At 36.3% G+C, this 26,238-nt stretch overlaps 1 protein-coding gene across 6 annotated transcripts in view; it reads right to left on the bottom strand.

The window, feature by feature from the left end:
- Positions 1–26,238, bottom strand: part of HEATR5A (HEAT repeat containing 5A) — a 64,137-nt gene that overhangs the window by 37,051 nt on the left and 848 nt on the right. For all 6 annotated transcript variants that reach the window (XM_035327721.1, XM_035327725.1, XM_035327723.1 and 3 more), the window contains exons 2-11: positions 18,420–18,498; positions 16,005–16,257; positions 14,798–15,009; positions 10,792–10,900; positions 10,105–10,254; positions 9,654–9,825; positions 7,558–7,718; positions 4,829–5,084; positions 3,525–3,680; positions 2,441–2,691 (exon numbers count right to left, since the gene is read on the bottom strand). In XM_035327721.1, coding sequence (XP_035183612.1) covers positions 2,441–2,691; positions 3,525–3,680; positions 4,829–5,084; positions 7,558–7,718; positions 9,654–9,825; positions 10,105–10,254; positions 10,792–10,900; positions 14,798–15,009; positions 16,005–16,130 — 1,593 coding nt within the window. In that variant the 5' untranslated portion in view covers positions 16,131–16,257; positions 18,420–18,498. The remainder of the gene's footprint in view (positions 1–2,440; positions 2,692–3,524; positions 3,681–4,828; positions 5,085–7,557; positions 7,719–9,653; positions 9,826–10,104; positions 10,255–10,791; positions 10,901–14,797; positions 15,010–16,004; positions 16,258–18,419; positions 18,499–26,238) is intronic.

Genomic DNA, 26,238 nt, shown 5'->3' with positions numbered 1-26,238 from the left:
ATCAACAATATCATGAATAGCCTCAGTAAAGACAACATCCTTACATAATTTCTTTGCACACTTCTAAAACCATGAAAATCTGCACGAGAGTTAGCTTCGTGAAAATTTGATGTTTGTGAACTTAGAAAACTTCATTAAACATAAACAGACTGTAAAATATTTTCCCAAATTCCATAATACTATCAGTTGGTTGCACATGAATAAATTTATTTTGACAGATTTTTGATTGAGGTTTCAAGTATTTGATTCTAAAATTTAAAAAGCACTTGGTATATTCTAAGTACCTGATAAACAAACATCCTAGAAAGGATTTCACTGAATGATTTCTGACAATTTTTCCATCCATGTACTAGTAGAAATGTTTTATTTTCTAAAGGTTTTTTGAAGTACAAGCACTAGTATGGAATGTTACATATAAAACCACTACTTATTGTCTTGCTTTGAATAGGTTCCACCTGCAACTCTAACCACTCTCTCAAAGGAGAAAGTATTAATATAAAACAGCTTCTGTCTAGGTCACTACTGTCTACACTTGATATTTCCTTTTCAGAACTGCTCTGTTTAACACTGGTCTCTTTCAGTTCCTCAGAAGAGGAGTTAGTTGGGAAACTGGCAGTGTTCCTAGGAAGAATGGAAAAAGGCTTTTGTCAGCTCTTCTGTTCTCCCCCCTGCCAGCTTAGTACAGAATACAGTGCTTCTCCCACACTTTTCTTTGCCCTCCCATACCTCCTCCTGGCCCTATTTCATCTTATTCTATTACTCTAAAAGAAATCTTTGTAAAGAATTAAGTTTCTCAGTGGAATAGATATTTTAGCTCTGTTTAGGTGTATAGTATTTGAATGGCACTTTTCTATACAACTAGCCAAACAACAGGCATTTTGTTCTCTCCCCATGGTCTCAGAGCCAATCATCAGGAACAGTTTTTAAAAGCTAAGAACTCCATCCACCCCCCCATCCCCATAATATGAATTATTTCATCAGAGTTGGGTAAATTGAATGAGAACTGCACCTAGTAATGTCTGTTGAGGAGTGGAGTGGAACTGCTAGTACCCAGTAACAGCAAAAAGGTGGCCCTGAATCACTGGTAAGGGTGATTTTTGCTAATATCCTAAAGCACTCCTTTCATTTTACAGAGGTGTAATGACATAAAAACCCACAATCCTTTCCACAAGTTGCGCCTCTTCTGAAAGTGTCCTTTTCACAGCCACTGGACATAAGGGTAGAAGTGAGAAAGTAAGTTTCTACATTTTGCAGAGGATTAGAATGTACCGCTGATCTTTGTGTTGCACCGTATTTTTCCAGCTGTAAGCAACTCTATGGATGAAGTGCTCATTGAGATGGTAACAGCTTCTTCTTCTGACCTTCATTTCTCTATCAGGATATCCATAGAACTTTAAAGCACAGTATATCCTATCTGCACTAGCAGAGAGATTGGCACAATATCTTACACTACGGTAACACAGTAACATTATTTCTGTTAAATTCTATTTATTACCATGAAAGTGCATATCTGTTGGGACTGATTAAAAACTGTTGGACTTGACTAAGGATTTTCAGGATAACAACAGGATTATTGTTATTGGTGTAAGCATTGACTAACCGTACACGGCAGTCACTGATGGCACTGGGAAATATTGCTTTGGCATAATTTGTGGTTGAATGAATTTCACAGAATCACACAGAATAGTCTAGGTTGGAAGAGACCTCCAAGATCACCGAGTCCAACCTCTGACCTAACGCTAACAAATCTTCCACTAAACCATATCCCTTAGCTCTATGTCTAAACGTCTTTTAAAGACCTCCAGGGATGGTGACTTTCAGGACGTTTATTTCTAACATCACAGCATGCAGTAGATTTGTATGTATACTTTTTTTAATTATTATTTTTATGAAAAGAAAAATCTCTTCATTTGGCAAAGCTTGATACATTTCAGCAGTTCTCCAGTCTAGCATTTTCTCATCATTAACACTGCTGTAAAGCTTGTGGTAAAGAGACAAAGTGTCAGCTTTCTAATTTAAGCCAAACTGGCCCAACATTACAGAAGCTGTAATGTTGCTGGAAAGGATTTAGTTTGAAATTCTGATGAACTTAACTCTACTCAAAAAATGTTTTCTCTAAGTAAACCTTTCTTTAGGATGTTAAATTTAAGTCCTCACAGCTCCACGGAATTGACCTTTATCCCAAAACAGGTAGTAGTACATAAAAAACCTCCCCATTAGAAAGTCTGAATGGTTAATAACGTCATTAATGATGTTTCCCAAAAAATTCAAAATCCTGACACATTTGAGAAAAGCACTTGCTTATTTTAAATCCCCGCTCGAGGAAAGAACAGGTCACAACAGTATCCTGTCTTTCATGGTCATGTGATAAAGAATACACGCAAATACTGCTGCAAAAGACATCAAATAACTGTCTAGAAGTAAAGTATTCAGACCATACCTTTCCTTTTCCATGTGGAATTCCTAAAGGACAGTGTTTTACTGCACCCAACAAAGCAGCAACAGCAAAACTGTAGCCAGATACTGCTTCTGGGGAAGATTTCAATGCACTCAGACGTTCAATGCAACGATCCAAGAGTAGGGACACATAGGAGGGCAATGCTACTGCAATACAGCGTAAACACCACGCTGCTGTTAGTCTAACTGAAATGCTGGGATGAAGGATGACAGAAATTACTGCTTCCAGAACTCCTGAAAAATACAACACATAAGCACATTTAAGAAGTTGGCAAGCAGGTGATCCCTAAGATGATGTTAACCAGCAAAAACACATATGGGAAACTGGTGAACAAGCTAGTATCTAATTTATGTACTTTTCTTTTAAAAGTACTATCGATTTTTATTATGAACTACTTGTCATCAAATTTAAATACCACGATACCTAAAAAAAAAAGTTACCCCAAATGAAAAGTAATAGGATGAAAAACAAACAAACAAACAAAAAAAACCACACACACACACAAAAAAACCTAACAGATCATGTCAGTGGAAACAGATGTCCACATGAACCTACCCTGAAAACAAAACAAACAAAACAACAACAAATATTCTCAGTGCAGCTAAAATAAAACAATAAAGGTAGATGAAGACACTCAGCTTGATCAAAACGATTCAGTTTAAATACAATCCTTAATGAAGTTAATTTTGATGCTGATCTTTTTTCTTCCTTTTTAAAAAACAAAAACAAAACAAAACAAAAAACCAAGCCAATTACTGTACTAGTACAGGCAGAAGATGATATACATCTCTTAGGGCAATGCCTGAAGATTTTATACAGCGTGCAGTAAGTCAACTTCCCCTCTTTTTTTTGTAGCTTAGTAGAAGAAAACAGAAAAGGACAGAATTAAGGAGGTCCCATTGAGGAGACTGTATGCCAGAAGAAAGGTTGATATAGCCAATGCCACACAAAGGATCCCAACAGATTGTTAAGAATTAACAGTCTAGCCATAAGCAATCAAAGAAGACCACAGTGAACAAGGGAATATATGCTGTACTCTGGTACATGAATAATTCAGGGCATGTACCTGTACTGGAATCCTGTAGTAACGGTGCTGCTGTAGTTCCTAAGCCATGGATGAGACTTCCAAGTTCCTGAAGTGCGCACACAAGTACGTGCTGACTTGCTGTTACATCTGCTGTCATAATTCGTGTCTCCAAGTTACTGTCACTCATTGCAGCATCTGATAACAACACAGGAAGAACCCCATGAAATTGCTACCATAAATTAAACAAAGAGATAGGATAACGGAATTTGCTATGGTAATTTGTCTGTATTACTAATTGAGCTTCTATCATTAGTATTTTTATCACTGACCAAACTGGTTTTATAAAGTTTTACTTTCTCTGAGGCAAATACATTTCTATCACTCAAATGGGTCCTGTAACACATCTGTGAGGGCAGCAGGGTAGACAAAACAGAAACAAAAAAAATGTTGATTTGAACGTGATTTGAAACAGCACACTATTCTCAGCCTTCCTGAAGGTGACTTGAAAAGGTCATGCTTTGACAAGGAGTGGATATAACTTGCCAGTTTTTACTATATAGTATGAAAAAGTAACAGGAGGAAGAGACATAAAGAGCACATGAGTGAACAAGTAAACATGTCCAACAGAGGGTAGAAAGAAAGAATAAATAATAAGGGGAAAAATAGGGAGGGAAAAATAAAAAAAAATAGTTTTCTGGTGATTTTTTGTTTTTGTATGTTCATCTTCTGAGACATAACTGATTATGTCAATTTAGACACTTAACATTTAGATATTTAAGTAGGATATAATATGCAACTGTATAGCATTCTTTTCCTCTCCCCACCCCAAGGGGGATGATGGTGGGAGATCAGAAGTTTGGAATCCTTGTACAAGACCTCAACATGCAAGATTTGTTTTGTTTTTTTTCCAGGAGAAATGCTTATTTTGTCATACCAAACCATCAGTAGTGTCACCTGTACAGTACAGGAAAGCAAAATCTGGCTAGTAACTGCCAATTTAATTTATTTTACAATACATTTATTACTGCATGTGTTTGTTATATTATTATATTTGTAATTGGTTAAAGTGATTTTGCCAGAGAAAAAGTTTTTTTTTTAATGTTTACATTTTTGTTTACACACATGCACAGACACACACAAACCAATAACCAGCCCAAGTTAAAAACAAAGTACCCCATCAAAAGCCCTCTACATTACCATGGTAATAAACCAGCGCTATATAGTCTGTTTCTGCCATTTCTGGATTAGGAAACTGGACAATCACTTAAATTAAAAAAAAAAAAAAAAAGAAAAAGAGAAAGGAAAACAGAAGCCCCAAATGGATAATCTTGTTAGACCCATACCCACAACTTTCTTCAGTTTCCAGATGGCCTGACAAATCTCCTTGGCAGCTGCAATTTGAGCTTTTTCCCCAAGAAGGCCTCCTACTGTAGCTCGAAGGATAAACGAAACACAGCGGCGACAGCCGATAGCATCCACCTGACTCTGAATAGCCTTAGGGTGAGACTGAGAAACAAGATCTAGAATATGGGAAAGGAAGGCAGAGAAGTTTCTTTCAAGCCATTGTCCTCCTAATGTAGAGGCAAATACCACATATGCCTGGAAAAGATTTGAAAAGAAGCAATATTTTAGAGCATAGTCATCTGGAAAACTTCTATCAGCTATCCCACATACATCATCATTTTTATCTCTGCACATTGCCAGAAGTATAATGTCACTGAACTGAGATTACTTATACATATCCATAAATCATGCACGTTCTCACCTGCATTTAGCTGCACATTTTTTTTTACCTGTTTATATAATTTAAATTACTCTCAAAACTGTTCTAGCAATATTGGAGCTTAGTTTGTCTGTATGTTAATTCACAGTGCTTGCCCATTTTATTTCATTCCAGGGTGTGAGAAATGGCAGTTTACTCTGCACAGGCACTTATTATGTAAAACATCGTGTTTGGTCTCACTGAACAACAGCTTCCAGCTATTTAACATTCTGCACATGGAACACAAATTTAATGTATGAATGCATTTTAAGACCTACTATTTTACAATACTATAACCCATAACCCTGAGAGAATTTTGCTATTATAGACTTGGAATTAGGGACTATTTGCAGCCCCCAAGCACTGCTCTTCATCTCAATGAATTTTAATTGTTTGCCTTGCAATGAAGGTACCATAAAAAGACTATGGATGTCGCAACAAAGAGAAAGAATGCAGAGTCACTTTACAAATCTAATCACCACAAGACCATTTATTTTGCCACATAATACACTCCCTTACAATTACCTGCCATGTGTGTGTGTTGGAATTTTTAAATGAATTGATGTGCTACCACCAAGAAAGGTGAATACCATAAAATGAGAATATGCAAATGAACATACAGAAGTCCTTATAATGCACTTCACAAATACTACCCCTATCAACGAACTTCTGTGTTTACCTCATACACACTTCGTCTCATGCCTAATGCTAACAACTAAATTATTCACATAAAAGAAAGTGAAGTACTATAGATGAAGAAACTGTATGAGACGATCCTGTTAGCATCTAATAGCTCTTGACAAATACTACTTACACTTAATAATGTACCAGGACATTACCCCTGTTTTACAGATTTGAAAACTGAGGAATTTAACATGATAGAGTTGTGAAGAGTCACACTGCCATGGCTACATCTTAAACTACATCTTGAACCTGGCTGTATCTTGAACAATATAAACTCTTCTTCCATATGTAAGAAGTCATCTTCAGTATTTTTCTTATTTTTATAATTTATAACGAGCTGTAATTCACATAATAATTAATACATTTTATAAATGCAAGCATTTTCTACTTACAGGCATTGGTATACATACAATTTCTCAAGTTTTTATTATAGAAATATCACACTGATCTAACTGATGGTAGAGTGTAGCACCAATACTATCGTATTAACAGAAGTGCATAAAAAAAGAAGAGAACCTTTTTTAAAAAAAAACACCACTACAAGTAGTCAAAACACTGAAATGAAACATCTATTCCTGGAAAACTAATAAACCACGGTGTATGTAGAATACCCTAGGAGTCTGGCATACGTTTCATAGGCAAATAGCTGACAATGTATTATTTTCTTCCCCAGCATTTCTGTCATTCTGCCAGAAGTTAATGTTCCCACCCAAGCATGAGCTGAACATCGAGGACGATTTGCAAGCACCTTCTAGCTGCTTCAGTGCGAAGTCTGGCAACTTGTATCAGTAATTCAAGCTAATTTACAGATTATTTTTGCACTGAAGAAGTAGAAATGCAATTAAAAATCCCCTTACTGGCAAAGGGGACATATGTGCCTGTGGGGACTGTAACATTAAAGCAATCACTACTGTTTTATATGTAAATGTTCAGCATGACCTTTAGTCTTGATTCACAGGTTTAACATTTGAATATCTAGTTTTTTACATATATATGCTGTTTAAGCATACATTAAGCATATATTTACTGCAAGAGGTCAAGCAGATTTTATCCGAAAAAAAATAACATTGTTTTTACCAGCTCGCACTGGTAAAAACTTCAGTCTTTCTCAGTTAATAAGATTTTATCCCTGGAACGCAAGAAACCAATCAGCAGATACTTGCTTTTTGCCACTACATTCTGCTTCCCCTATTTTTCAAGCACTTATTATTCAAAGCAAACACATTCTTTCAGAATGGGACTAAGAATGTTTGCATAGAGAAGGAAATCATTCCAAGTTGAAGTAACTTGGAATTCTCTTAACTTCCTCCTCTAATTTTTAGGTATAAGGTCTAACATTTTATATATAAAAAGTATTTTAAGTACTTATTTATATCACTTAATTGAAATTTTTGAAGATTTCACTAGTGTAACATACTTTGTTTTGAAAATTTCAAACTATTAGATAACCAATAAGCAACAGCATTTTTTTTTCCTTTCAGACATAACTGAAGATGTAAATCTTTATTTTAAATTATATACATTTTGTCACAGATGCAAACAGAATGAAATAAATATATGAAAGTAAAACAGTTGTTATAGGAATATTTGGCAATCTCATAACATTATAAATTATGTAACACAAACCTGTGTGACTCCAACTCTAACATCTCTGCTGACTGAGCTGGTCCCTTTCAGCATATCACCACTGGCTCGTAGAAAGCCACTACTTCCACGCAGAAATCCAGTTCCTAAAAGCTCCATCACTCCTTCCAAAGAGATCCTGCAGAAGTTATGCTTGGTGGATGCTAAAAGAGAGACGTAAATGTTTAGAGGAACAGTTCTGTAAAGTTTTGTTAATATTTCAGAAGGAAAACTTCTGCTCCAATCATTTTAGGAAAAAAAAAAGCATCAATTTCCACAACCAAATCCAAATACTATTGAAACACAATACATACATAGATAATAATTACATATATATATAATTATTTATATTTATAATTATATATTTTAGATTTATATATATATATACACACACACACATACGCACATGTACCTCCCTCAATATCTACCATCAGATCTAAGCCTCCTCTGTCTGCAGAGCTTATCCCTCCCACCCTAAGCTTCAGGAAAGCTCTAACTTTTGGATACCTTACCACTGAAGATGGCTTTCAATTCCAGACCTCAGACAGGGCAGATGACCTTTCAGTTGTGCTTAGCCAGATGTGGACATAGCAACTGGTTCTTTTAGAAACAAAAACCTTCTCAACTTAGTATAAAATAAACCCTCCAAAATAATGAGAATAATAGAGTATTTTTACAATCTTCTAGAAAAATATTTATCTCTATTTCCTATTGTGGTATTTCCTGAAAGTTTGTATAAAACCTATGCTGAGACTTGTGCATGCCAACTTCATACAATTACTGCACAGTATGCAAACTAAGTGACCTAAATTTTTCTCTACATTTTTCATTTTTTTCCATGTATTTTGATGAGAAAAGGAATGAGAGGATTTAAGGTAATCATATCTTAAAAAGCAACAACAAAAAAAAAGAGCACCAATAGGTTATCGGATACAAAAGCAGAAATTTCCTAACTAAGCACTTTCTCATGTCTTGCTCCCTCCTCTTCTCTCCCAGCTCATTCTAGCTCCAACCCAGCTTCTGCCTCACTTAACTCTAACTTGTTTTAACCTAGTGCCTCCATACTAAAAATAACAATTAAACAGTTGGATGAGCTTCTTGTACTACTGAAGTGCTACGTTAGTGTTATGTAACTACATCACTTACAAAGAATAAAGAAAAAGAGTAAAGAAAATAGAGGTCAGAGATTTTTTTTTTTCTATTTCTAATGGAGAAACACAAGAGAAAATTGTTCTCTGTAAAATAATAATTCTCTCCAAAAAGATTTTTAGAAAAATACCTTAGAAATCAAGACTTTAGAGTCTCCAAAGGTAGTACACAGCCTTGAAGCCCCAAATAGGGCTTAAAGACATAATTTTGCCATTTGGTGCTTATTGCATTGATGCCTTTAAAAGCAGAATCACACTCACACTAAGTCTGCATCATGTTACATTTCACTTATATTACAGTTCAGTATTTAATTTTGGGCTCTTAAGATTGGACTAAAAAGTTCCAGTTTGAATAACAAGATTTGAGATGGTTTAACTCTGTGCCAGGAATCTTCAGTTTGACAGCAAAAACTGTTACAAGCTCTATTAACAGAACAGCATGCTCATTCCTGCTTCAGATCATGTTTGTAGTACTATACAATCCAGTTACGGTACTGATGATTTTGGAAAAACAGCTTGAAAAGATATCCTCAACTGCTCAGTTTGACAGGCAGATATTCCCTCACATCTTAGTGGTTTTTACATTGCTAAAATTAATCTTTCCTTTAAATTCCTGAGGCTGCTGAGTTCTCTACATACAATAATAATCGTGTAACAGAGGAAATTAGTTCTGCCAAATATTTTTCCTTGTTGACTACTTCATGAACCGCTAGTGAGTGTGTGTGTATATATATATACATACACACACACATATATGAGGTAACAAAACTAAAAGCATAGCACTACATGAGAAGAAACGTTACAAAAAAAGACCAAAGCACAAATATGAAGAGACAGATGAAGTTTACATTGTGATTTTAATTTAGGTTTCAGAACTTCAGAGTTTCTGATCAAATTTTTATTTATTTATTTATTCTTACAGATGAGGAATCAGCAAAGTACATACTTCACCTGGTGTCTGCTTAGATGTTAAAGCTCTAGCCAAAATTGTGCCTAAAAGTTTTGAAACTGCTAACCGTACATCATAATTGGAACCTTCAAAGGATTTAAAACACAAGGTCACAACACTATCCAGGTCTGTACTCCACATAAATACTGCTTCATTCTGAAGTTCAAGAAGACACTAGACAAAAAAAGGGAAGTAAAAATGCTTAACGTCAACATTTTGATGTGGAAAAGCACTCGGTACAGATTTTATCTTGCAACATAAGACAACATAGTTCTCCCTAACAAAATAAGCATGTTACTTCACAGTAAAAAATACTTGATTTTTTTTTCTGCCAAGACAATGTCAAAGAAATATAGACATGCAAACGAAGTATTTACTGCTGTGTCTGTCATCCATTAAAACAGAATTTTATTTAGGGAGCATACTAAATAGAGAGTTATTAATGCACTTTACCTTTGCAGCAGCACAGCGGACTGCCATAGATCGATCTGTCAAACATGATCGGGCAGCTTTGTAAATATCTCTATGACAGGGGATAGCAGCAGCTCCTAAACCCTTCAATATATTTTGTAAACTAAGCATGATTTCATAACGACCTTGAGACTGAAAAATTAAAAAGAAGAAGTGTTAGAGTTCTGTAATCCTATGCTTCTTGGAAATAAAAAAAAATGCTCATAACTAATACAGGTAAACAATGGTCTGAGTCCTTCTTATTTATTTATATTTTTTACTGTTAGAGATCTGTTTCGGGTGAATTGAGTTAAAGAGAAAACTTGTTCTAAAGCACTATAACCAAGTGAAGATAAAAATTCTGCATTCTGTGGAAAAATACAGGCAGTTTAATACTCAAAATATGAAGTACAAGCTGGAGCAAAAACATTCTCATTAGTAAAGGCAATTAAATTTTCTAGATGATCAAGTTCTTTCATGAAAGCAGAATAACTACACTCTGTCCTTTTATGGTCATAATCCATTAGTAACTTCAGAATTTAGACTTTCATTTTTAACCTATAACTTTCAACATTTTTTTTCCATTTCATACATTGTTATCATGCAATTTCTCCTATTCATTGGTCCATTTACCAAGAGCAAACATCCTATTATTTTTCCAATCATTTTTTAAACATGCTGTTCCAATACCTCTGCATTCTTCATTGCTTTAAGCACATTCCCAACGGTGTCAGTAAAACTGTTTCCCAAAATTCTTCCCAATTTTTTGTATAAATAGCCCAAGCATACCACCGCAGCACTAAAACAAAAGCAAATCCAAAAACGCGTGAAAATGGATGCAACAATAGATGAACGGGATTAAGACGACTAACATAATCAGTGGGCAAATAACAAAATAACTAAATACAATGTTCCAAAGGTGTAAGCAGGTTATCAAAAGGGAAAATAAAAAAAAAAAAAAAAAAGGAAAAAAAAAGTGGTCTGAGTGGGGCACGCACACACGCTCCAGAAGAACTGAGGATACAGGGGCTGGGAAGGTAACTTGAATAACAAATTATGGTAATACAAACCTCCAATAAGTTTTACAATTGGAATATATTTTTCATATCCACCTTTAAGCCTTACAAATGAATTTTTAACAAAGAATTCCCTGCATCCTGCAGTCTGTGTCACTGTGCTACAACAGATGCTGACAGAAGTAGACAGGGATTGGTTTATTTGCAACACAATCATCAGGAGCACACTGCAAATGGTCTAGTACTTAAAATTCTGGCATGTAAGTATAACAACACATAATGAGGAAACGCCCTGGAGGAAATAAAAGTCTAAACCCATGTTCTTTTCACTATACACAGATGCTGAACTTAGTTTCCAGGTGAAATACTTGACAGCTGGAGTCTGTGTGCTCATAGGACTTTCCTTTAGCAAATGCAAAAAGTGCTAAATTTTGAGAAATAGATAGGAAGTAAAAAGAGTTGCTTAATTAAATAATGCTTTCCTTTAAATGATTAAGGCACACAGTTTGGTTTTGTACTGATGTATCTATAACTAAACAAATTTATCTGATGAATAAAAGGAAAAAATAAATGGTATCTTTACTCAGCTTTCTGCTCTTTGGTCAGACTTACTTAATAGGCAGTGACAATGCCCAGCATCACCTTCAGGAAAACTGTACTCTCCTGACACCCCAATTGAATTTGAGTGTTATGTAAGCAGTTTTAAAATCCCATACTGAACACATTCTTAATTAGAAAAATGAATTGAATATTAACTGTAACTCCTTAAAATGACAAAACACAGTAAGAAAAATAAAAGTGATCTTTATCTCTTATCAAATAAAAATCATATTTTAGTTAAAGCAACACTTTTCATTATTACTTTTATCCAGCACACCAATGGTTTGGATTTTAATTTTTTTCATTGTGTGGTTGGGTATAAAATTACAACTGCAACATCTTACTACTACATTGAGCACGTGATGGTGACAGATATCCTCTTTAACTAGTTTTAAGACTAAACAATAAATATTTCAAACTGTCAGCCAAGGAATGAATATTTAACAAACACAGACAAACAGAAATATCCCCAGGACTACCTTACTACATCATGGAATGACCTGGAAACATTCTCATGTGGTTGGTAGTACCACCATTTGCTGATGGAAGGATCCATCAGTATCAAATAGTAATATTTAGCAACAACTTGGCACACTTTGTTGACAAGTATCATCTAGTCACCTAAAAATGATAATCGACCTATTTCTGTACATCAATATTTAACTTGCTATAAAAGCTGGAAGCATGGAATTTAGAAAGCTCTTCTGACTGCCTTCTAGAATCATAACTCTACTTGTCTAATTTTTTTTCCACACGTTTCTAGCAACAACTATGAAGGTTTTCTGACCAGCCAAATGCTTTTAAAATACTCGCGATTTAAAGACAACCCTAGCGGATATTTTTAGAACTTTGTAATTTAAAGTAAAATAGTAAGCTGTAGTCACACTAAATGACCTATTTGTCTGACCTGATGCAGAATTTACATCACACTCCACTTTAGATGAGTGCCACATTCTTTTAAACATGCTTGCCTAAAATATTTCTATCTTCCACCCATATTAAAGAAGAAAAATGGTAAATTATGAGATTAAAAAAAAAAAAAAAATCACTAGAAAATCTGCTTAAAGGAATCTCCAGGTGAATCAACATATGCTAACAAAGATTGCTACCGGACGACATGCGAATGTATGCTAAATGACAAGGACAGATGGCAAGCAAAGATACAACTTTAATCAAGATTAAAAAACAAATAATAAAATAAAATAACATAAAAATAAAAAAGCCTTCCCTCACTGAACTCCAAGTAATCCCTTTAGTCACAGCACAAGATTAAAGTTTTTATTCAATAAAGAGTTCTGCAGTTTCAATTATTTTTCTGTAGGCTTTTGTCTCGCTGCTAGTGCTGTAAGAGATCTCCTTTTCACACTCATATTGAAGTAAGTCACGTTTTACTGGTGCATTTTTCTCCACATTCAGTCTCCTCACCAATGTTTTCATGCCCATCAGGATTCTGAACATTGCCTCTTCCCTCTTTCTCTCCCAGCTACTTTTCTGCCTTCTGACTCTGGTTCTCCCTCATTTCTGTCTTTGTCATTTCTGCCTTGCTGCCACCTTTAATTTTCTTGATTACAATGAAAGATATACAATGTTTCACACATAGTATTAATAGTATTTCTGTACCTTAGGGTTTGCTTTCACATCCTGCAAGAGCAGCTCATGTTGGTTCTGTTCTGTTGGCTCATCTTTAGACATTTAGAAACACCTGAAATGTTTGTAAATGACTAACTACATCCAATTTGATAGATTTGCTCAATAACTGTATTTTGTACCTGGAGTTGTATTCATCTGTTTTATTGCTCTTCTCAGCCTTCTTCTTGTTTTTAGAATACCTGCTCACTCATATACTCTGTTATCCATTGCTGCTATTCTCTCTGGCCTGATTTTCAATTGCCTGGATGGAGATCACCAACTGTCTTCTATCCTTTTCGTTCCTGCTGCACATATACAACATTTAATACTACCACATTCTTTCTTTATCTATCCATCCTGTGGCAGCAAACTCAGATTTATCATGTCAGGTAAATTCTTTTCTTTTACTAATGTTAAAATAAGCTACGTATTAAAAACTTTCTTCATCTCTTTTGTAAAAAGCAGTGTTTGTCTGACTTGCTGTAGAGCATGGTTTCTTCCATATAGCAACATGTATTGCAAGCTGTCTGTGTCTCCTCGCTCAACAAAAGCATAAAGCATAAACCATCCTTAGTTTACCTTATTACCTTGAAGTATGCTGTGGTCATTTATAGTTTTCAATAACAGCATATGTATACAGAGTTAGCATGCCTATATTCCTAAATAAATTAATTCAGCTTAGCTTTCAAATCACTTAAGGTGTTTCCTTCCAGTGGATCCAGTAAATACTCAACATCATGGTAAGTCACATTTTGCTCTAACATGTTCAGTCTATGCTGATTCCTATCAGCCACCAAATTACCATTTTGTTCAATACCTCAAAAGTAATATGATTTTAATGAGTTTTGATGTGATTGATTTTTACACTGTATTTATGCAAATCATGAAAAAAAACTTTTAAATAAGGATGAAAAATATATTTTTCATTAAACTCTTAGGAGTTTCTGAACTCATGGGTGATTTATGTTGTAAAGTACTGACCTGAGTTTATTCATAACATGCAGTTGCACTTATCCAAAACTTCCCAGTGAAGACACAAAGGGATAAATAAAGTGCTAGACAAATACTTAACCATTCACAACTTTGCCCTGAAGATAGTGTATATTAAATGACCAAGATAAAATTATTACAATGCCTAGAGGGAAGGAAGTAATCTGAATTTGCTTTCAGGTTTCAGATGAACTCAGTTCCTCTTTGTAGTACTCAGCCTTAAAAGTTCAGAGACTTTTTGAGGAAAAAAAAAAAATATATATATATATATATACAGATTTGGGCACACCCACAATAATGATTTTTAAACAGGGAGCCTCCAAGATTCTGTGTGTCATATGGTAAAATGCTTGTAGTGACCAACTGGAAGAAATGAGGGAACACGCACTCCCCTACATTCATCTCCCATCATGTACATCTGTCTCTGTTGTAATTTTCGGGGTTAAAAAAAAAATACTTACAGTTTTGTAGGTAGATAACTTGGTGAATCATCTTTACTCCGAATGAGTTCATTGCATTTTTCAATTGTTTGGTAAACAGAGAAAGTGTCTCCAGTGCTATAAAGTACAGCTAAATTCTTGGCAACTAGTCGCCTAGTAGGAGGTCCTGGTGCACTGTTTAATAAAGTTGTCAATTGTTCAACCAGCTTCTTCTGGTTTTCCCTAATATCAGCCTGGAAATAAAATCAGTAAGCAGTTAACTTTCAGTTAAATTTAAAGGTTAACAGGTTAATTAATGCCAATTCTCTTCACTTTTCCATTATTACTATTCTGATACTATGACATTCTTGGTTAAAAATGAGCATTTCTTTGCATCTTTCTATGTAAAGAAAAGCTATCTCAAAAATGTGAATATTTTTCAAAACACAATTTTCTAGTAGCATTTCATTTTCCCTATGGCAATTGGGATTATTGCTAAATCTTGCTAAAATAAAATTGCCATTTTTTGCTACTTTTATGTTTTCTTTTAAAGGAAGACAGCACAAGGTAAATATTCAAGGTAATTAAAGTAATAAAGAACTTTACCAGAGTTTCAAGAAGTTGAGCATTAGAAAGGAAGGCACATCTCTTAAAATAATCAGGTACTTTAGTCTTAGCCCATTTTTTTTCCAAATACCCCTTAAAAATAAAGAGAGGCTGACAATGTGTTCTATTTAAATTATTTGTGTTAAAATATCTCACTGTTAGTAACATTATCTAGATTGTTTTAAATATTCACATACCCTACTTAATATACACAAAACAATGAATCAAATAATTGAAGAGCTGGCTCGATGATTTGATTAGGAAAAGAAAAACAAAGGGAAAGATGTTAGATTCCTGCTTGCTGGAGAGGTATCAAATAATTGTGCCATTGTAGGTGGAAGCATGACTGTTCTTATTCATCATAGTGTTGCAAAATCTTGCATTCATAACCCAAGGTGTTTGTTTGTTTGTTTTGTTTTAAAAAGAACACTTATTTCCCAAATTTCTTTTGTTGCACAATCTCTCTCACTTGAAGGCTTGAGGAAGTTGCTGCTATCGGTGAACGTACTTTCATTATGTGTAAGTAAAAGACATGAAGCAAAAGAAATGGAATACTGCTGTTTGTTTTTAAAGAAAATAACAAACAAGACAGAGAAAAATAGCTCTGTAACACGCTCTTCTTCTCAAGTGTCATTATACTTACTCTGCTAGTCACTGGTAAAAGTTTTTCCAAAAACCGTAACCATTCGAAAATGAACTCCGATTTTTGATATCCACCAAGCTGGTTATACTCTTCTTCATTGAGTAGTAAACTGTGAGCTAACTCCATTCCTTGAAATTTTCCTCAAATCTCTCCTCAAAAACCACAAAATAAAAGCAAAACAAACTGCCAGAACTGTTTTTATCAGGTTTTCTTCCCCATTAATATCTGATGATTGTGTCACAAGTTTGAACACCTAAACAGAAAAAGAAAAATGTTTCTAGATATCGGCAATTATATAATCAAAAATTTATTTTTGAAAGGAAAAGTTAGAAGTTCCAAGAACATTACAGTAGTTTTGTTCAGATGGCTTTAGTAATATTTAATGTTTTGGGAAATAGGCAAAACCAGTACTGATATAATCACAGAATCATAGAACAGCTTGGGTTGGAAGGGACCTTAAAGATCATCTAGTTCCAACCCCCCTGCCATAGGCAGGGACACCACCCGCTAGATCAGGTTGCCCATGACCTCACCTAACCTGGCCTTTAACACCTCCAGGGATGGGGCATCCACAAACTTTCTGGGCAACCTGTTCTAGTGCCTCACCACCCTCTGGGTGAATATTTCCTCCTAATCTCTAATCTAAATCTTCCCTCTTTTAGTTTAAAACCATTCTCCCTTGTCCTGTCATTATCTGGCTGACCAAAAAGTCCTTCTCCATCTTTTTTATAAGACCCCTTAAAGTTCAAAAAGCTACAATAAGGTCACCCTGGAGCCTTCACTTCTGAGACCGAACATCCCCAGCTCTCTCAGTCTTTCTCCATAGGAGAGGTGCTCCAGCCCTCTGACCATCTTTGTGGCCCTCCTCCGGACCCGTTCTAACAGCCCCATGTCCTTCTTCCTGTGCTGGGTGCCCCAGACCTGGATGTAGCACTCTAAGTGGGGCCTCACAAGGGCAGAGCAGAGGGGGACAATCACCTCCCTTGACCTGCTGGCCACCCCTCTGTTGATGCAGCCCAGGATGCGAGCTTTTCATCCACCAGAACCCCAAAGTCCTTCTCTGCAGGGCTGCTCTCAATGAGTTCTTCTCCCAGTCTGTACTCCTGTCTGGGATTGCCCCAGCCCAAATTGGTAACATGGCAGTTAAATGTAGTTCAGACTACATCAGAGGGGTTCTTACTGAACTACTATTTTTAATTCATTGTGCTTTGCATTAAGTGAGGTTTTCTAGCATCTGCTCAAGCATGTACTTGAAAATAATGATCACTTGGCCTCAAACACAATGGGTTTTATTACCTCAAAGTAAGTGCAGCAAGGGAAGCAACCTCCACCGAAGAACACATGTTAATTATGTCCACCAACACCAATGTTAGCATCATATTCAAACACTATCTATTCGTAGTGCCAAGCAAGGTATAAAGAAAAAACAAAAACAAACCTGTACTACTCCCCCCCTTTTCTTTTTAAGAAAGTGAAAAATGGATATTTCTAGAACAAATCCCATTGAAGTTGCTAGATTTTTACTTATCTCAGACTATTTTAGTAATTCCCGCACTGCGGGTAGTCACAGCTAGAAGCAAATCAAGATGAAAAATACTTTAATGATACTTCCCCCCCCCCAGCTTAAACGCCATGCAGCCTCAAACTACAAAATACAATATTCCACAGGCTTTGTAAACAAAAATAGCCAAGGAGATTCTGGTAAAATGTCAATCATATTGTGAACTCCCAAACAAATTATCCTTTCTAGAGGTCACTGAGACTGCTGAACACACATTTTTCCCAATGCATTAACAATATTATAGTGTAAAATGATCTATCAAACAGTCAGTGGGCAATACAAAGCAATGCTAAATAATTCAGCTCTCAGGTTTACATCACAGGCACAGCAGAAGGTTACCTTTATTACCTTCTACACATTTTTATATAAAATTTGCTCACAAAGGAAACTAGCACATCTATTTTTCTGCAATGAATTTCCATTTTAAATTTACCTGAAATACCAGGCAACATGCTATAAAACAAGTACAGATAAATGTACATAGCTGATTATTATACTTATATATATTTAAACTGCCTAGGTACCTAGATGTTAACAATTTACTCGTTACCACACTCCTAGAACACTCACTCACAGAACTTAACTTCATCTTCACATTTTTACAACATACAAAATCTGTAGGATTACGTATTTCATTAAACATTTGAGCAGAGTTTCCTGACTGCTCAGCATGGAAATTACAAGTGCAGGTCACACAGCATCCTCTTTTCTCACCCAGTGCCTAGTATCTCTAAATCAAACTACCGCACCAATAACTGTGCCAACATACATGCAGAGATGAGAATTACAATTCAGCTTTCTTCCCCCAGCTGAAAAGATCACGGACCATTGTCAGACACTGGCCCCTAACTTACCTAGTAGATAATTCCTTCTCATTGTAAAAACTCTCTCTCTACTCCAGGTTCTCAGTTAAAAGATGTCAAGAACTCTTTCCTAGAAAAAGAAACAAAAGATCAACTTCAAAAAGCACATGAGATATAAGTGTCTGTTCTACAGAAAACAAGAATTCCAATACTTACATACTGACAATTTTTATTTAATGGCTCACCAAAAGACACTGAAATGGAACTCCACAGATATTAACTCTGTATATTTCACATCTGAAGTTGGCAGACCTACCATATTCACCATACAATTGGATTCATTCCACTACTGAAACCATCTATTTCTGTTTTGCTAACTAAAAACACACACAAAAAAGTAAGCTCAGAGAGCATAATACCATAATAATTTTATACAAAGATCATCCCAATGTCTTCAAAAGCCCTACATTACTCTAATACATCTAAAAGAAATGCCACAGGTGTAAAATATTATATTAACCTGGAATTATATTAATAACAACAGCATTCATATCTAGATCAACAACCAGCAGTGATGGCAAAGGTGATTCAACTGTTCTGAGAAAGCCACGCAGAATACTATGGATACAACAAGACATGAGAATTCTCCTACCTTCCAAAAATAATTTTAATACTGGAATCCGTGGTCAGAAACCCTTCCTTTTAAATCTTATCTAACTCAAATTTAGTCTGGCAGGACACAAAACAGAGCTTGCATGATATTTTAAAAGTAACTACTTTTCAGTCAGTCTTGAAAGTTGAAAACAGTTTGAATTCACATGTGAATTTCCAAGTAATTTAAAATTCTTTCCTAAAAATCTTTATTTGTAATATATAAAGCCCAAAGATTTCCTGTTCATTTTTTCCTTCCTCAGCGGTAGTTCAGAAACAGGTGGTGCTGTATGGTCAAAGCACAAACTGAAATGATCACGAACATTTTCACTTCTTTCTCCATACAACAGTTTACCCTTGTTGGAATTGCACAGCAAGTTAACAGCTAAACAAGCCCACGAAGGAAAGTAGCTGCAGGTTTGCAGCACTGCTCAAAGCTCTCCTAACCAACCATCCAGTGCGGCCTGTCCAGAGCACACCAGGCTGTAACATCAGGGGGACAGGAAGCAGACCAAAGGACTCGGGGCTTGTTACAGAAAGACCTCCTAAGGCACCTTCCACCTGGGACGAGCCTATATTCTGTCAATTATCCTGCTCACAACTCATGCTGTCAACTTATAGGAAGTATCCTGTTAATAGCAGCCAAAGATAAAAGTTGGTGTTGTTCTGCTGAATTTACTCTGGATTTTTTTTTTTGTTAGATTTTGCATAATCTAAGTTAAAACAAAAAATGTTGTAGTGTAGTTGCTGATCTTTGTAATGAATGCCTGCTGACATTGTTAGAAATGCTAGCATTTCTCAAAGGAAAGACTGTATCACTTCTGAATTACAAAGGCTAATTGTTCATTATGAAAGACTTGGTTTTGCAGAAGCGGAGATCTGCCAGTGCAGCAAATGATCACAGACCTGACTTTTCCCGTTGTGGCCAACAAGCCAACTTGGCTTCCACAAAGCTAGGCACAAAACTGTGTACTCCCCACTCCCTTCAAAAAAACACATCCCAAATACCTACTGAAACATGCTTTAGAGAGCAGTAAACCTGCACACCAGCTTAGAAAGGAATAGCAACACCACCACCAAAAGGAAACAGCCATACAACTTCTGAGAACACAGGTGAGAAGGTAGGGAATCACATTTCTCCCACAGCATAGCGGTTTTGCGGTCACACTGGAGAAGAGTGCAGAAGGCATGGTTCTTACAGGACTATGAACTAGGTTCATTTTATTTCACCCATAAACTATGCTACAAAACAGTCATGACGATGAACTGGACAAAGCAGAAGTTGCTCCTTCTCAGTACTAATTTATTTTTTCATTTGCTGACTAGCAATTTGGCAAGCAGAATTTTGTTTAGGACTGATGGAAAAGAGCTCAGAAGAGCTTAGAAAATGACCTACATGAAATGTTTCCTGTAAATTTAAAGGAATATAGGGTAAATTGAGGCAAAGCAACTGAGTTTCAAAAGATCCTAATAAACCACATCACAGAGAAAAAAGGGGACTTGCAGTCTTTAAAAAAGGAGAAAAAATGATGAGATGACCAAACCAGTGTAGGACCCACCTGAACAGCTTCCTTTAGCAACTGGCTTTAAAATATGAGAACCAGCAGCTCACCAGCCATTACAGAGTTATAACAAAGAAACCAAGTTGAAATTCAAACTCGATTTATTATGTGTATCAAGCTTGTTCTGAGATAGCTAATCTCATGTTTTAAAGGCTGAGGGAAGTAGTCCACAGACAACTGTATTCCTTTCATATGCAAGTCTAAGACAGAAATGAATAAACTACGGATGAAAAATTATGAACAGTAATGACAACGTAATGAACTTTTCCCCTTCCTTCCAGCCCATATTGTATTTTGTTTCTGTATAAAAACAAACAAACCAGAAACAAACAAACAAAAAAGTCTGGAATAAAACAGACTCCTAACCAACCTCTCATCAAAAAAAAAATATAAAAAAAAATTATAAATTATAATTTCAAGGAAGACCAGCAACAGTAATGGAAACTACCACACAGATTGAGCATGTACGTGCAAATTTTTCTTAAATTTCTCACATTTGATCTAAAATTGTTAAAGATGCTTGTCTCTCTTTGCCAAGAACAAGTTCTCCTCTACCAAAAATCAGACTAACCTGACCTATCTGTGCACAATACTTGGATAAGGACCTAGTGTACTGTACTATGTAGTGAAGAAAATTAAGTACTGTGTAACTCAGTATTTTTTTTTTCTGTTTCACAGGTATTATAATAATCCTGCACTAAATCCAGTTTAAAACAAAGATCATAAACCCATGCGTTCACTTTTGTCTCTAACTGAGAAGTAAAAAGAACGTGATCCTAGTAAGAAATGATCACCGTTACTTATCATCAGCAATGACTAATAGTAAAAAGTGAGTAACAGTATGAGCAAGAGTAAAAAATAACCAGTAATAATTACCAGTATTCTCATACCAGCTGCCACTGAGCCGACTACGCAATCAGTGTCATATTCATCACACTGCTGGAAAAACAGATGAAGCACACTCATGAGCTTCAAGTTACCCCCACTGCGATGCAAGTGGTATTTTAACTGACTTCATGGTTTTGTTTTTTTCCCCCCCTTCAAAGGCAAGCTTTATCATCATCTGTTTAACAATCGAACCAATGTATTTAAGAGAAAGTCTTCCAGCCTGGCACATTTAGTTATGGTCATTAACAGTTCAGATCAATTTTACCCCTGCAGCACTGTTTTACAAGTTTAATGGGATGATCGTTACCGTGCAGCCGAGCTAACCGTATGACAAGACAATCGATGCTTAAGCTTATCAGGAGTACTTGCACACAGCTGTTTAGGCTGTCTTCAAAACACAAACACAACTTCTACCCAACTCCCTCAGGTTTACTTCTGACAAGAGAACTTAGGAGGAGGTTCCTTTTTGCTGCCTGGGCCAAAAACCACCTTGATGCACCAGCCAAATTCAGCTATTATTGAATGAAAAATGGCCCGAAGTGAAAGTCCAATAGTTACGGTGGACCTTTTATGCCAAAGGAAGAACATGAGCAGGCACTGAGGTCTGGTGAAGGCAAAGAGTGCAGGACCAACCTCACAGGAACTCCAAAGGGGGTCTGATTGCCAAAGACTGAGGGATGGAGTTATTTTCAGCTCTAACTTAGCTAGGAGTTACAGCACACACAGAAACCATCTAACTGAGACAAAGTACAGTGACAGAATTGCAATAGTTTGCTAAGATTAAACCTGAAGTAAAATACAAGACCAGCAACTAAAATCACAGCCCATATCAACTTGGACTTTAAACACTGAAAATGCTACCCAAGTGGGAATATCCAACTGCCATATAAAGATACTTATGACTACTTGAAAGAGAGAGCTGTCTTAGTTTACTTACTGACTTACAAACTATTACCGACAAACACACAGAAACTGCCTCACAAATCTTCGGAAAGAAAAGCTAAATAACTGTCAACATAGTACCCAATCTCCTTTGTGTGGAGATCCTCCACACAGTCCTCCTCAGCATTACCTTGTGCCTTTCTCCAGGCCCACAAGCCCTACAGTTTTCACTCCCCCGTGAAGCGATGGCAGGTGCCTGCTGTGCCCCAGCATACATTCACCTCTCCATACACGTCCAGCAGGGCTAATCATTCTTGCCCTCTCACTCAACAGAAGAAAAGGTGAGAATTTCACGCACCCTCTCACTGCTCGCTTTCAACTAACTTCAAAGAAAACATAGAAACAAGTTGAGGGCATTTCAGCCCCAAAAGCATTAGTATTCTGAACCGATTATACCTTTTAACAAGAGAACTATGAAGTGGTTACGGAATGAGAGCCTAGTCTTTAAAAGCAGACACGTGCTTGAATTAAGCAGTCATCAGTCTCAGTGTGGATGAAGTTTCTCCCTGGCATCAAACAGACTTGATAGCTTTTCATTCAAAATTAATATCCTGCCATGAGAAGGCAGGATTCTTGCATTCTTTGCAAAATATTTTGCAATGTCAGACAAAGATATTCTGCAAGTATATTTTAGAATGCTCTGTTATATTGGTCAGCAGTGGGAACTGTAAGGCCAAGCATACAGAAGATAGGACTAACAGAGATGTTCAACAGCAGTTTGCAAGAAAAGGCTACAAGATATTTCAAAAGCACACCCCAGAGCACACAGAAAAAGAAGCCAAAAAGGCGGTCCAAGATTTTAGGACTTTTAAATCAAGCAGAACTGTAAATATTATTATCAGATTTTAAGTGTACTACCACGTGAAAGATGTGTGCCAGAAATTAAATCTCACAGCTGAATACTCATAACGCACACCTTGTGTTATGAAGGGATTAAATTCCACTCGCAAATCAAGTTTTCTTCCTTCTAAAATAAAAATAAGTATGCCCTTGCATCACATGATTATCCAAAACAGCAGAAAACAATGAGGAAACTTACCAATGAGTTGGGCAAACAGCAAAAAGATATAACAGATCATTACACAACCATCCGTTTTCTCTAATTACTGCTGAAAATTTCGGACTGGAACAACCGCCAGTCATGTTGTAAGCAATTATTCAGCTTAGAAACATGATTCCGACATCAGAGATGCTGAAACAAGATGTCTCTCTTTCAGGCTCACTGGGTAACTGTTCTGGAAGAAGCAATTTGCCCCAGGAAAACGATGTATCTATCCTATCAGTGAATATTTGGCAGCATTTACACAGGTACTTACTAAAGATGTAATTCAACTGCATCTTCCTGCATTGCACATTCCATGTAGATTTTCCTATTTTCACAGAACATTTGATACTGTGCTAAAGAACAAATATCACACAGCCCAAAGAGCACTTCTGTTGGTTCTTAACTACTTTCAACCATGCTGCAAAACAAAAAGGCTGTGAACAAAGATGCTCACACAAAGTACTTGTTTACTCCCATAGGCACAGTTCCAAACTACTGGCTCTCTAGCAAAATGCTTATCAAATGCTCTTGATTTCCAAATTTCCGAGACCTCACCCACTACCTGAATAAGCAGTAAAGCTTAAATGCAGTAAAAACCTAACTGAAATATATCAGAATCCTTGTCTTGGGCTTGCTCTTTCAAAAAATATTCACACAAAGAATGTGACCACCCACAACCCTCATACATAACAGTGGCATCGATAAGAATCACAACACAATATGCATTTGCTGAAGTGTGAAAGAAAGGACAAGACAATGTCTTCTGGGAATGCTGAATAATTTCTGTGAAGTTCTGAGGACAAAGCTTGATACAATGAGAGAAAAAAAAATATACCCCGGAAAATGTGCCTGGAAATATAATCACCCTTTTAGCAATGCAAAGTATTCAAGACATTTTGAAGACATGGCTATTGGAAAACACTCATTCACCGTGTTAAAATGTACTTAGAATTTGCTTCCATGTTTATTATAATCACTTCAATCTCTGTCTCCACCTGACAAGAACTAGTCCAGGAAACAGAATAGGAGAGCTCTGTTCACTTACTGAGAAATGGAAACCAGCCATTTCCTGAGCTCCACAGCAGGCTCTGTGGCCCACTTTTCCCCCAGCACCCACACCTCCTGACTAGTTGGGTTCATTGCTGAAAGCTTAGGTCAAAAACTAAACTTGCTCCACTACAAGGGCATTAACATTACTTACTTTTCATGCAAACTTACAAACTGCATATAAATAATTAATAAATGCTTCTAATAGTTCAGAAAAAAACCCACATCATATCTGGCAAGGCTGACTCTGACAAAGTGAGCTCAGATGATTTTTTTTCCACCCCAAACCGGTTAAACTTCAAAAAGCAGTAACTAACTTCAGTCAGTATAAAAAGGCATACAATGTGTTGTTTTTATCTAGTGACAGGTTTGAAAACTGGTGTGATAGCAAGACAAGTGCATAAAAACCAGAAAAGCACAAACAGTAACGCAAATCCTATAAATAACTTCAGTATGTCTGAACACGGCTTCATTCTTGACAATGTTGTAGATGATGTTATTTATCGAATACTGCTAAAATACATCAAATATACTGACATGTTTTTCTCTCACATTGAGGGAAGTTTTGTGATATTAAATTCTTTGTTAAACCTTTATATTGACTTACAGTAGGTAAAAGTTGATTTTAGGTACCAGTTTTCCACTCAGGTCAATGCTGAGTCCAGTCTAGCTTGGCACTAAATTAAACCACATGAAATTTTTGCTAAGCCTGTCTTGAAACCTTGGAAAAGTATATTTTTCCTGAAGATCATTATGGCCATCACAGTACTAGGTCATTTAGCACCACAACTGGCCTTCCACTGCACTGAGATACACTGACGCAGAAATTCAGCAGCAGAAGCCCTCACAGGTGCAGGCTCTGCAGGAGCCTTGTTTGGCAGATCAGAGGCCGCCATCAGGGCACACGTCACGGACAGGCAGCACCGCGATGGCTCATTCCCTAGATACTTTAAACGTCTGCTCCTCAAGGAAAGCTCCCAGACCAGCTCAGAGAGAAATGTAACTGCATAGAGATTTCATGCTTTTTTAGTGTAGATACAGTTCGTGTTCTTTTCAAAGTCCTGCTTCCTTAAAAACAGACAGGAGTGCAATGGTGGGAACTGAATAGCACAAACACCCCACAGCCTGAAAATACTGTTGTGAGAAGGTGTTTCTAACCTGCTGCTTCATCAGGAAGTTCCTCATTTTAAAAGAGACAATATCCTGCATTGACCAATGAAGTTTTTTACGGTCTGGGATACAAAACCAGTCAATAACTCCAGTATTTTACTGGCAATATAACCAAACCTGTGTTCAAGAATCAAGGATAGTTTTCAATTTCTCACTAGACTCAGTCTAACATTAAACTGCCACCCCCCCCCCCCCTTTTCTTTTCTTTGGGTCAAACCATCAAAAAAAGAAAAAAAGGAAAAAAAAAAAAAAAAAAAGCAACCACGCTTCCTTCAGTACACAAGCAGAAATAATGTCATCTGTGTCTCAATTGTTATTTCACACTTGAGTTCAGGGTATTACATACCCCCATGAAACACACCCCATAGCACAACACCAATACACACAAGGCAGCTTGACTACTACTGAAGATGGAAAAAATATTTCTGGCATGTAAGATTACAATAGAAGTTCAATAGAATTTACAGTGACAGCTACAAACCCCATTAAAAATTAACCCAACTTAAACATACATATATAGAATTACACATTACAAAGAGTGAATTTGAACCCCTAAAAATATTAA

Source organism: Oxyura jamaicensis, chromosome 5 (assembly GCF_011077185.1).
Source record: "Oxyura jamaicensis isolate SHBP4307 breed ruddy duck chromosome 5, BPBGC_Ojam_1.0, whole genome shotgun sequence".
NCBI classification, from domain to species: Eukaryota; Metazoa; Chordata; class Aves; order Anseriformes; family Anatidae; genus Oxyura; species Oxyura jamaicensis.
Note: the sequence above shows the minus strand (reverse complement) of the source record. Positions and strands in the feature narration are given on the sequence as shown.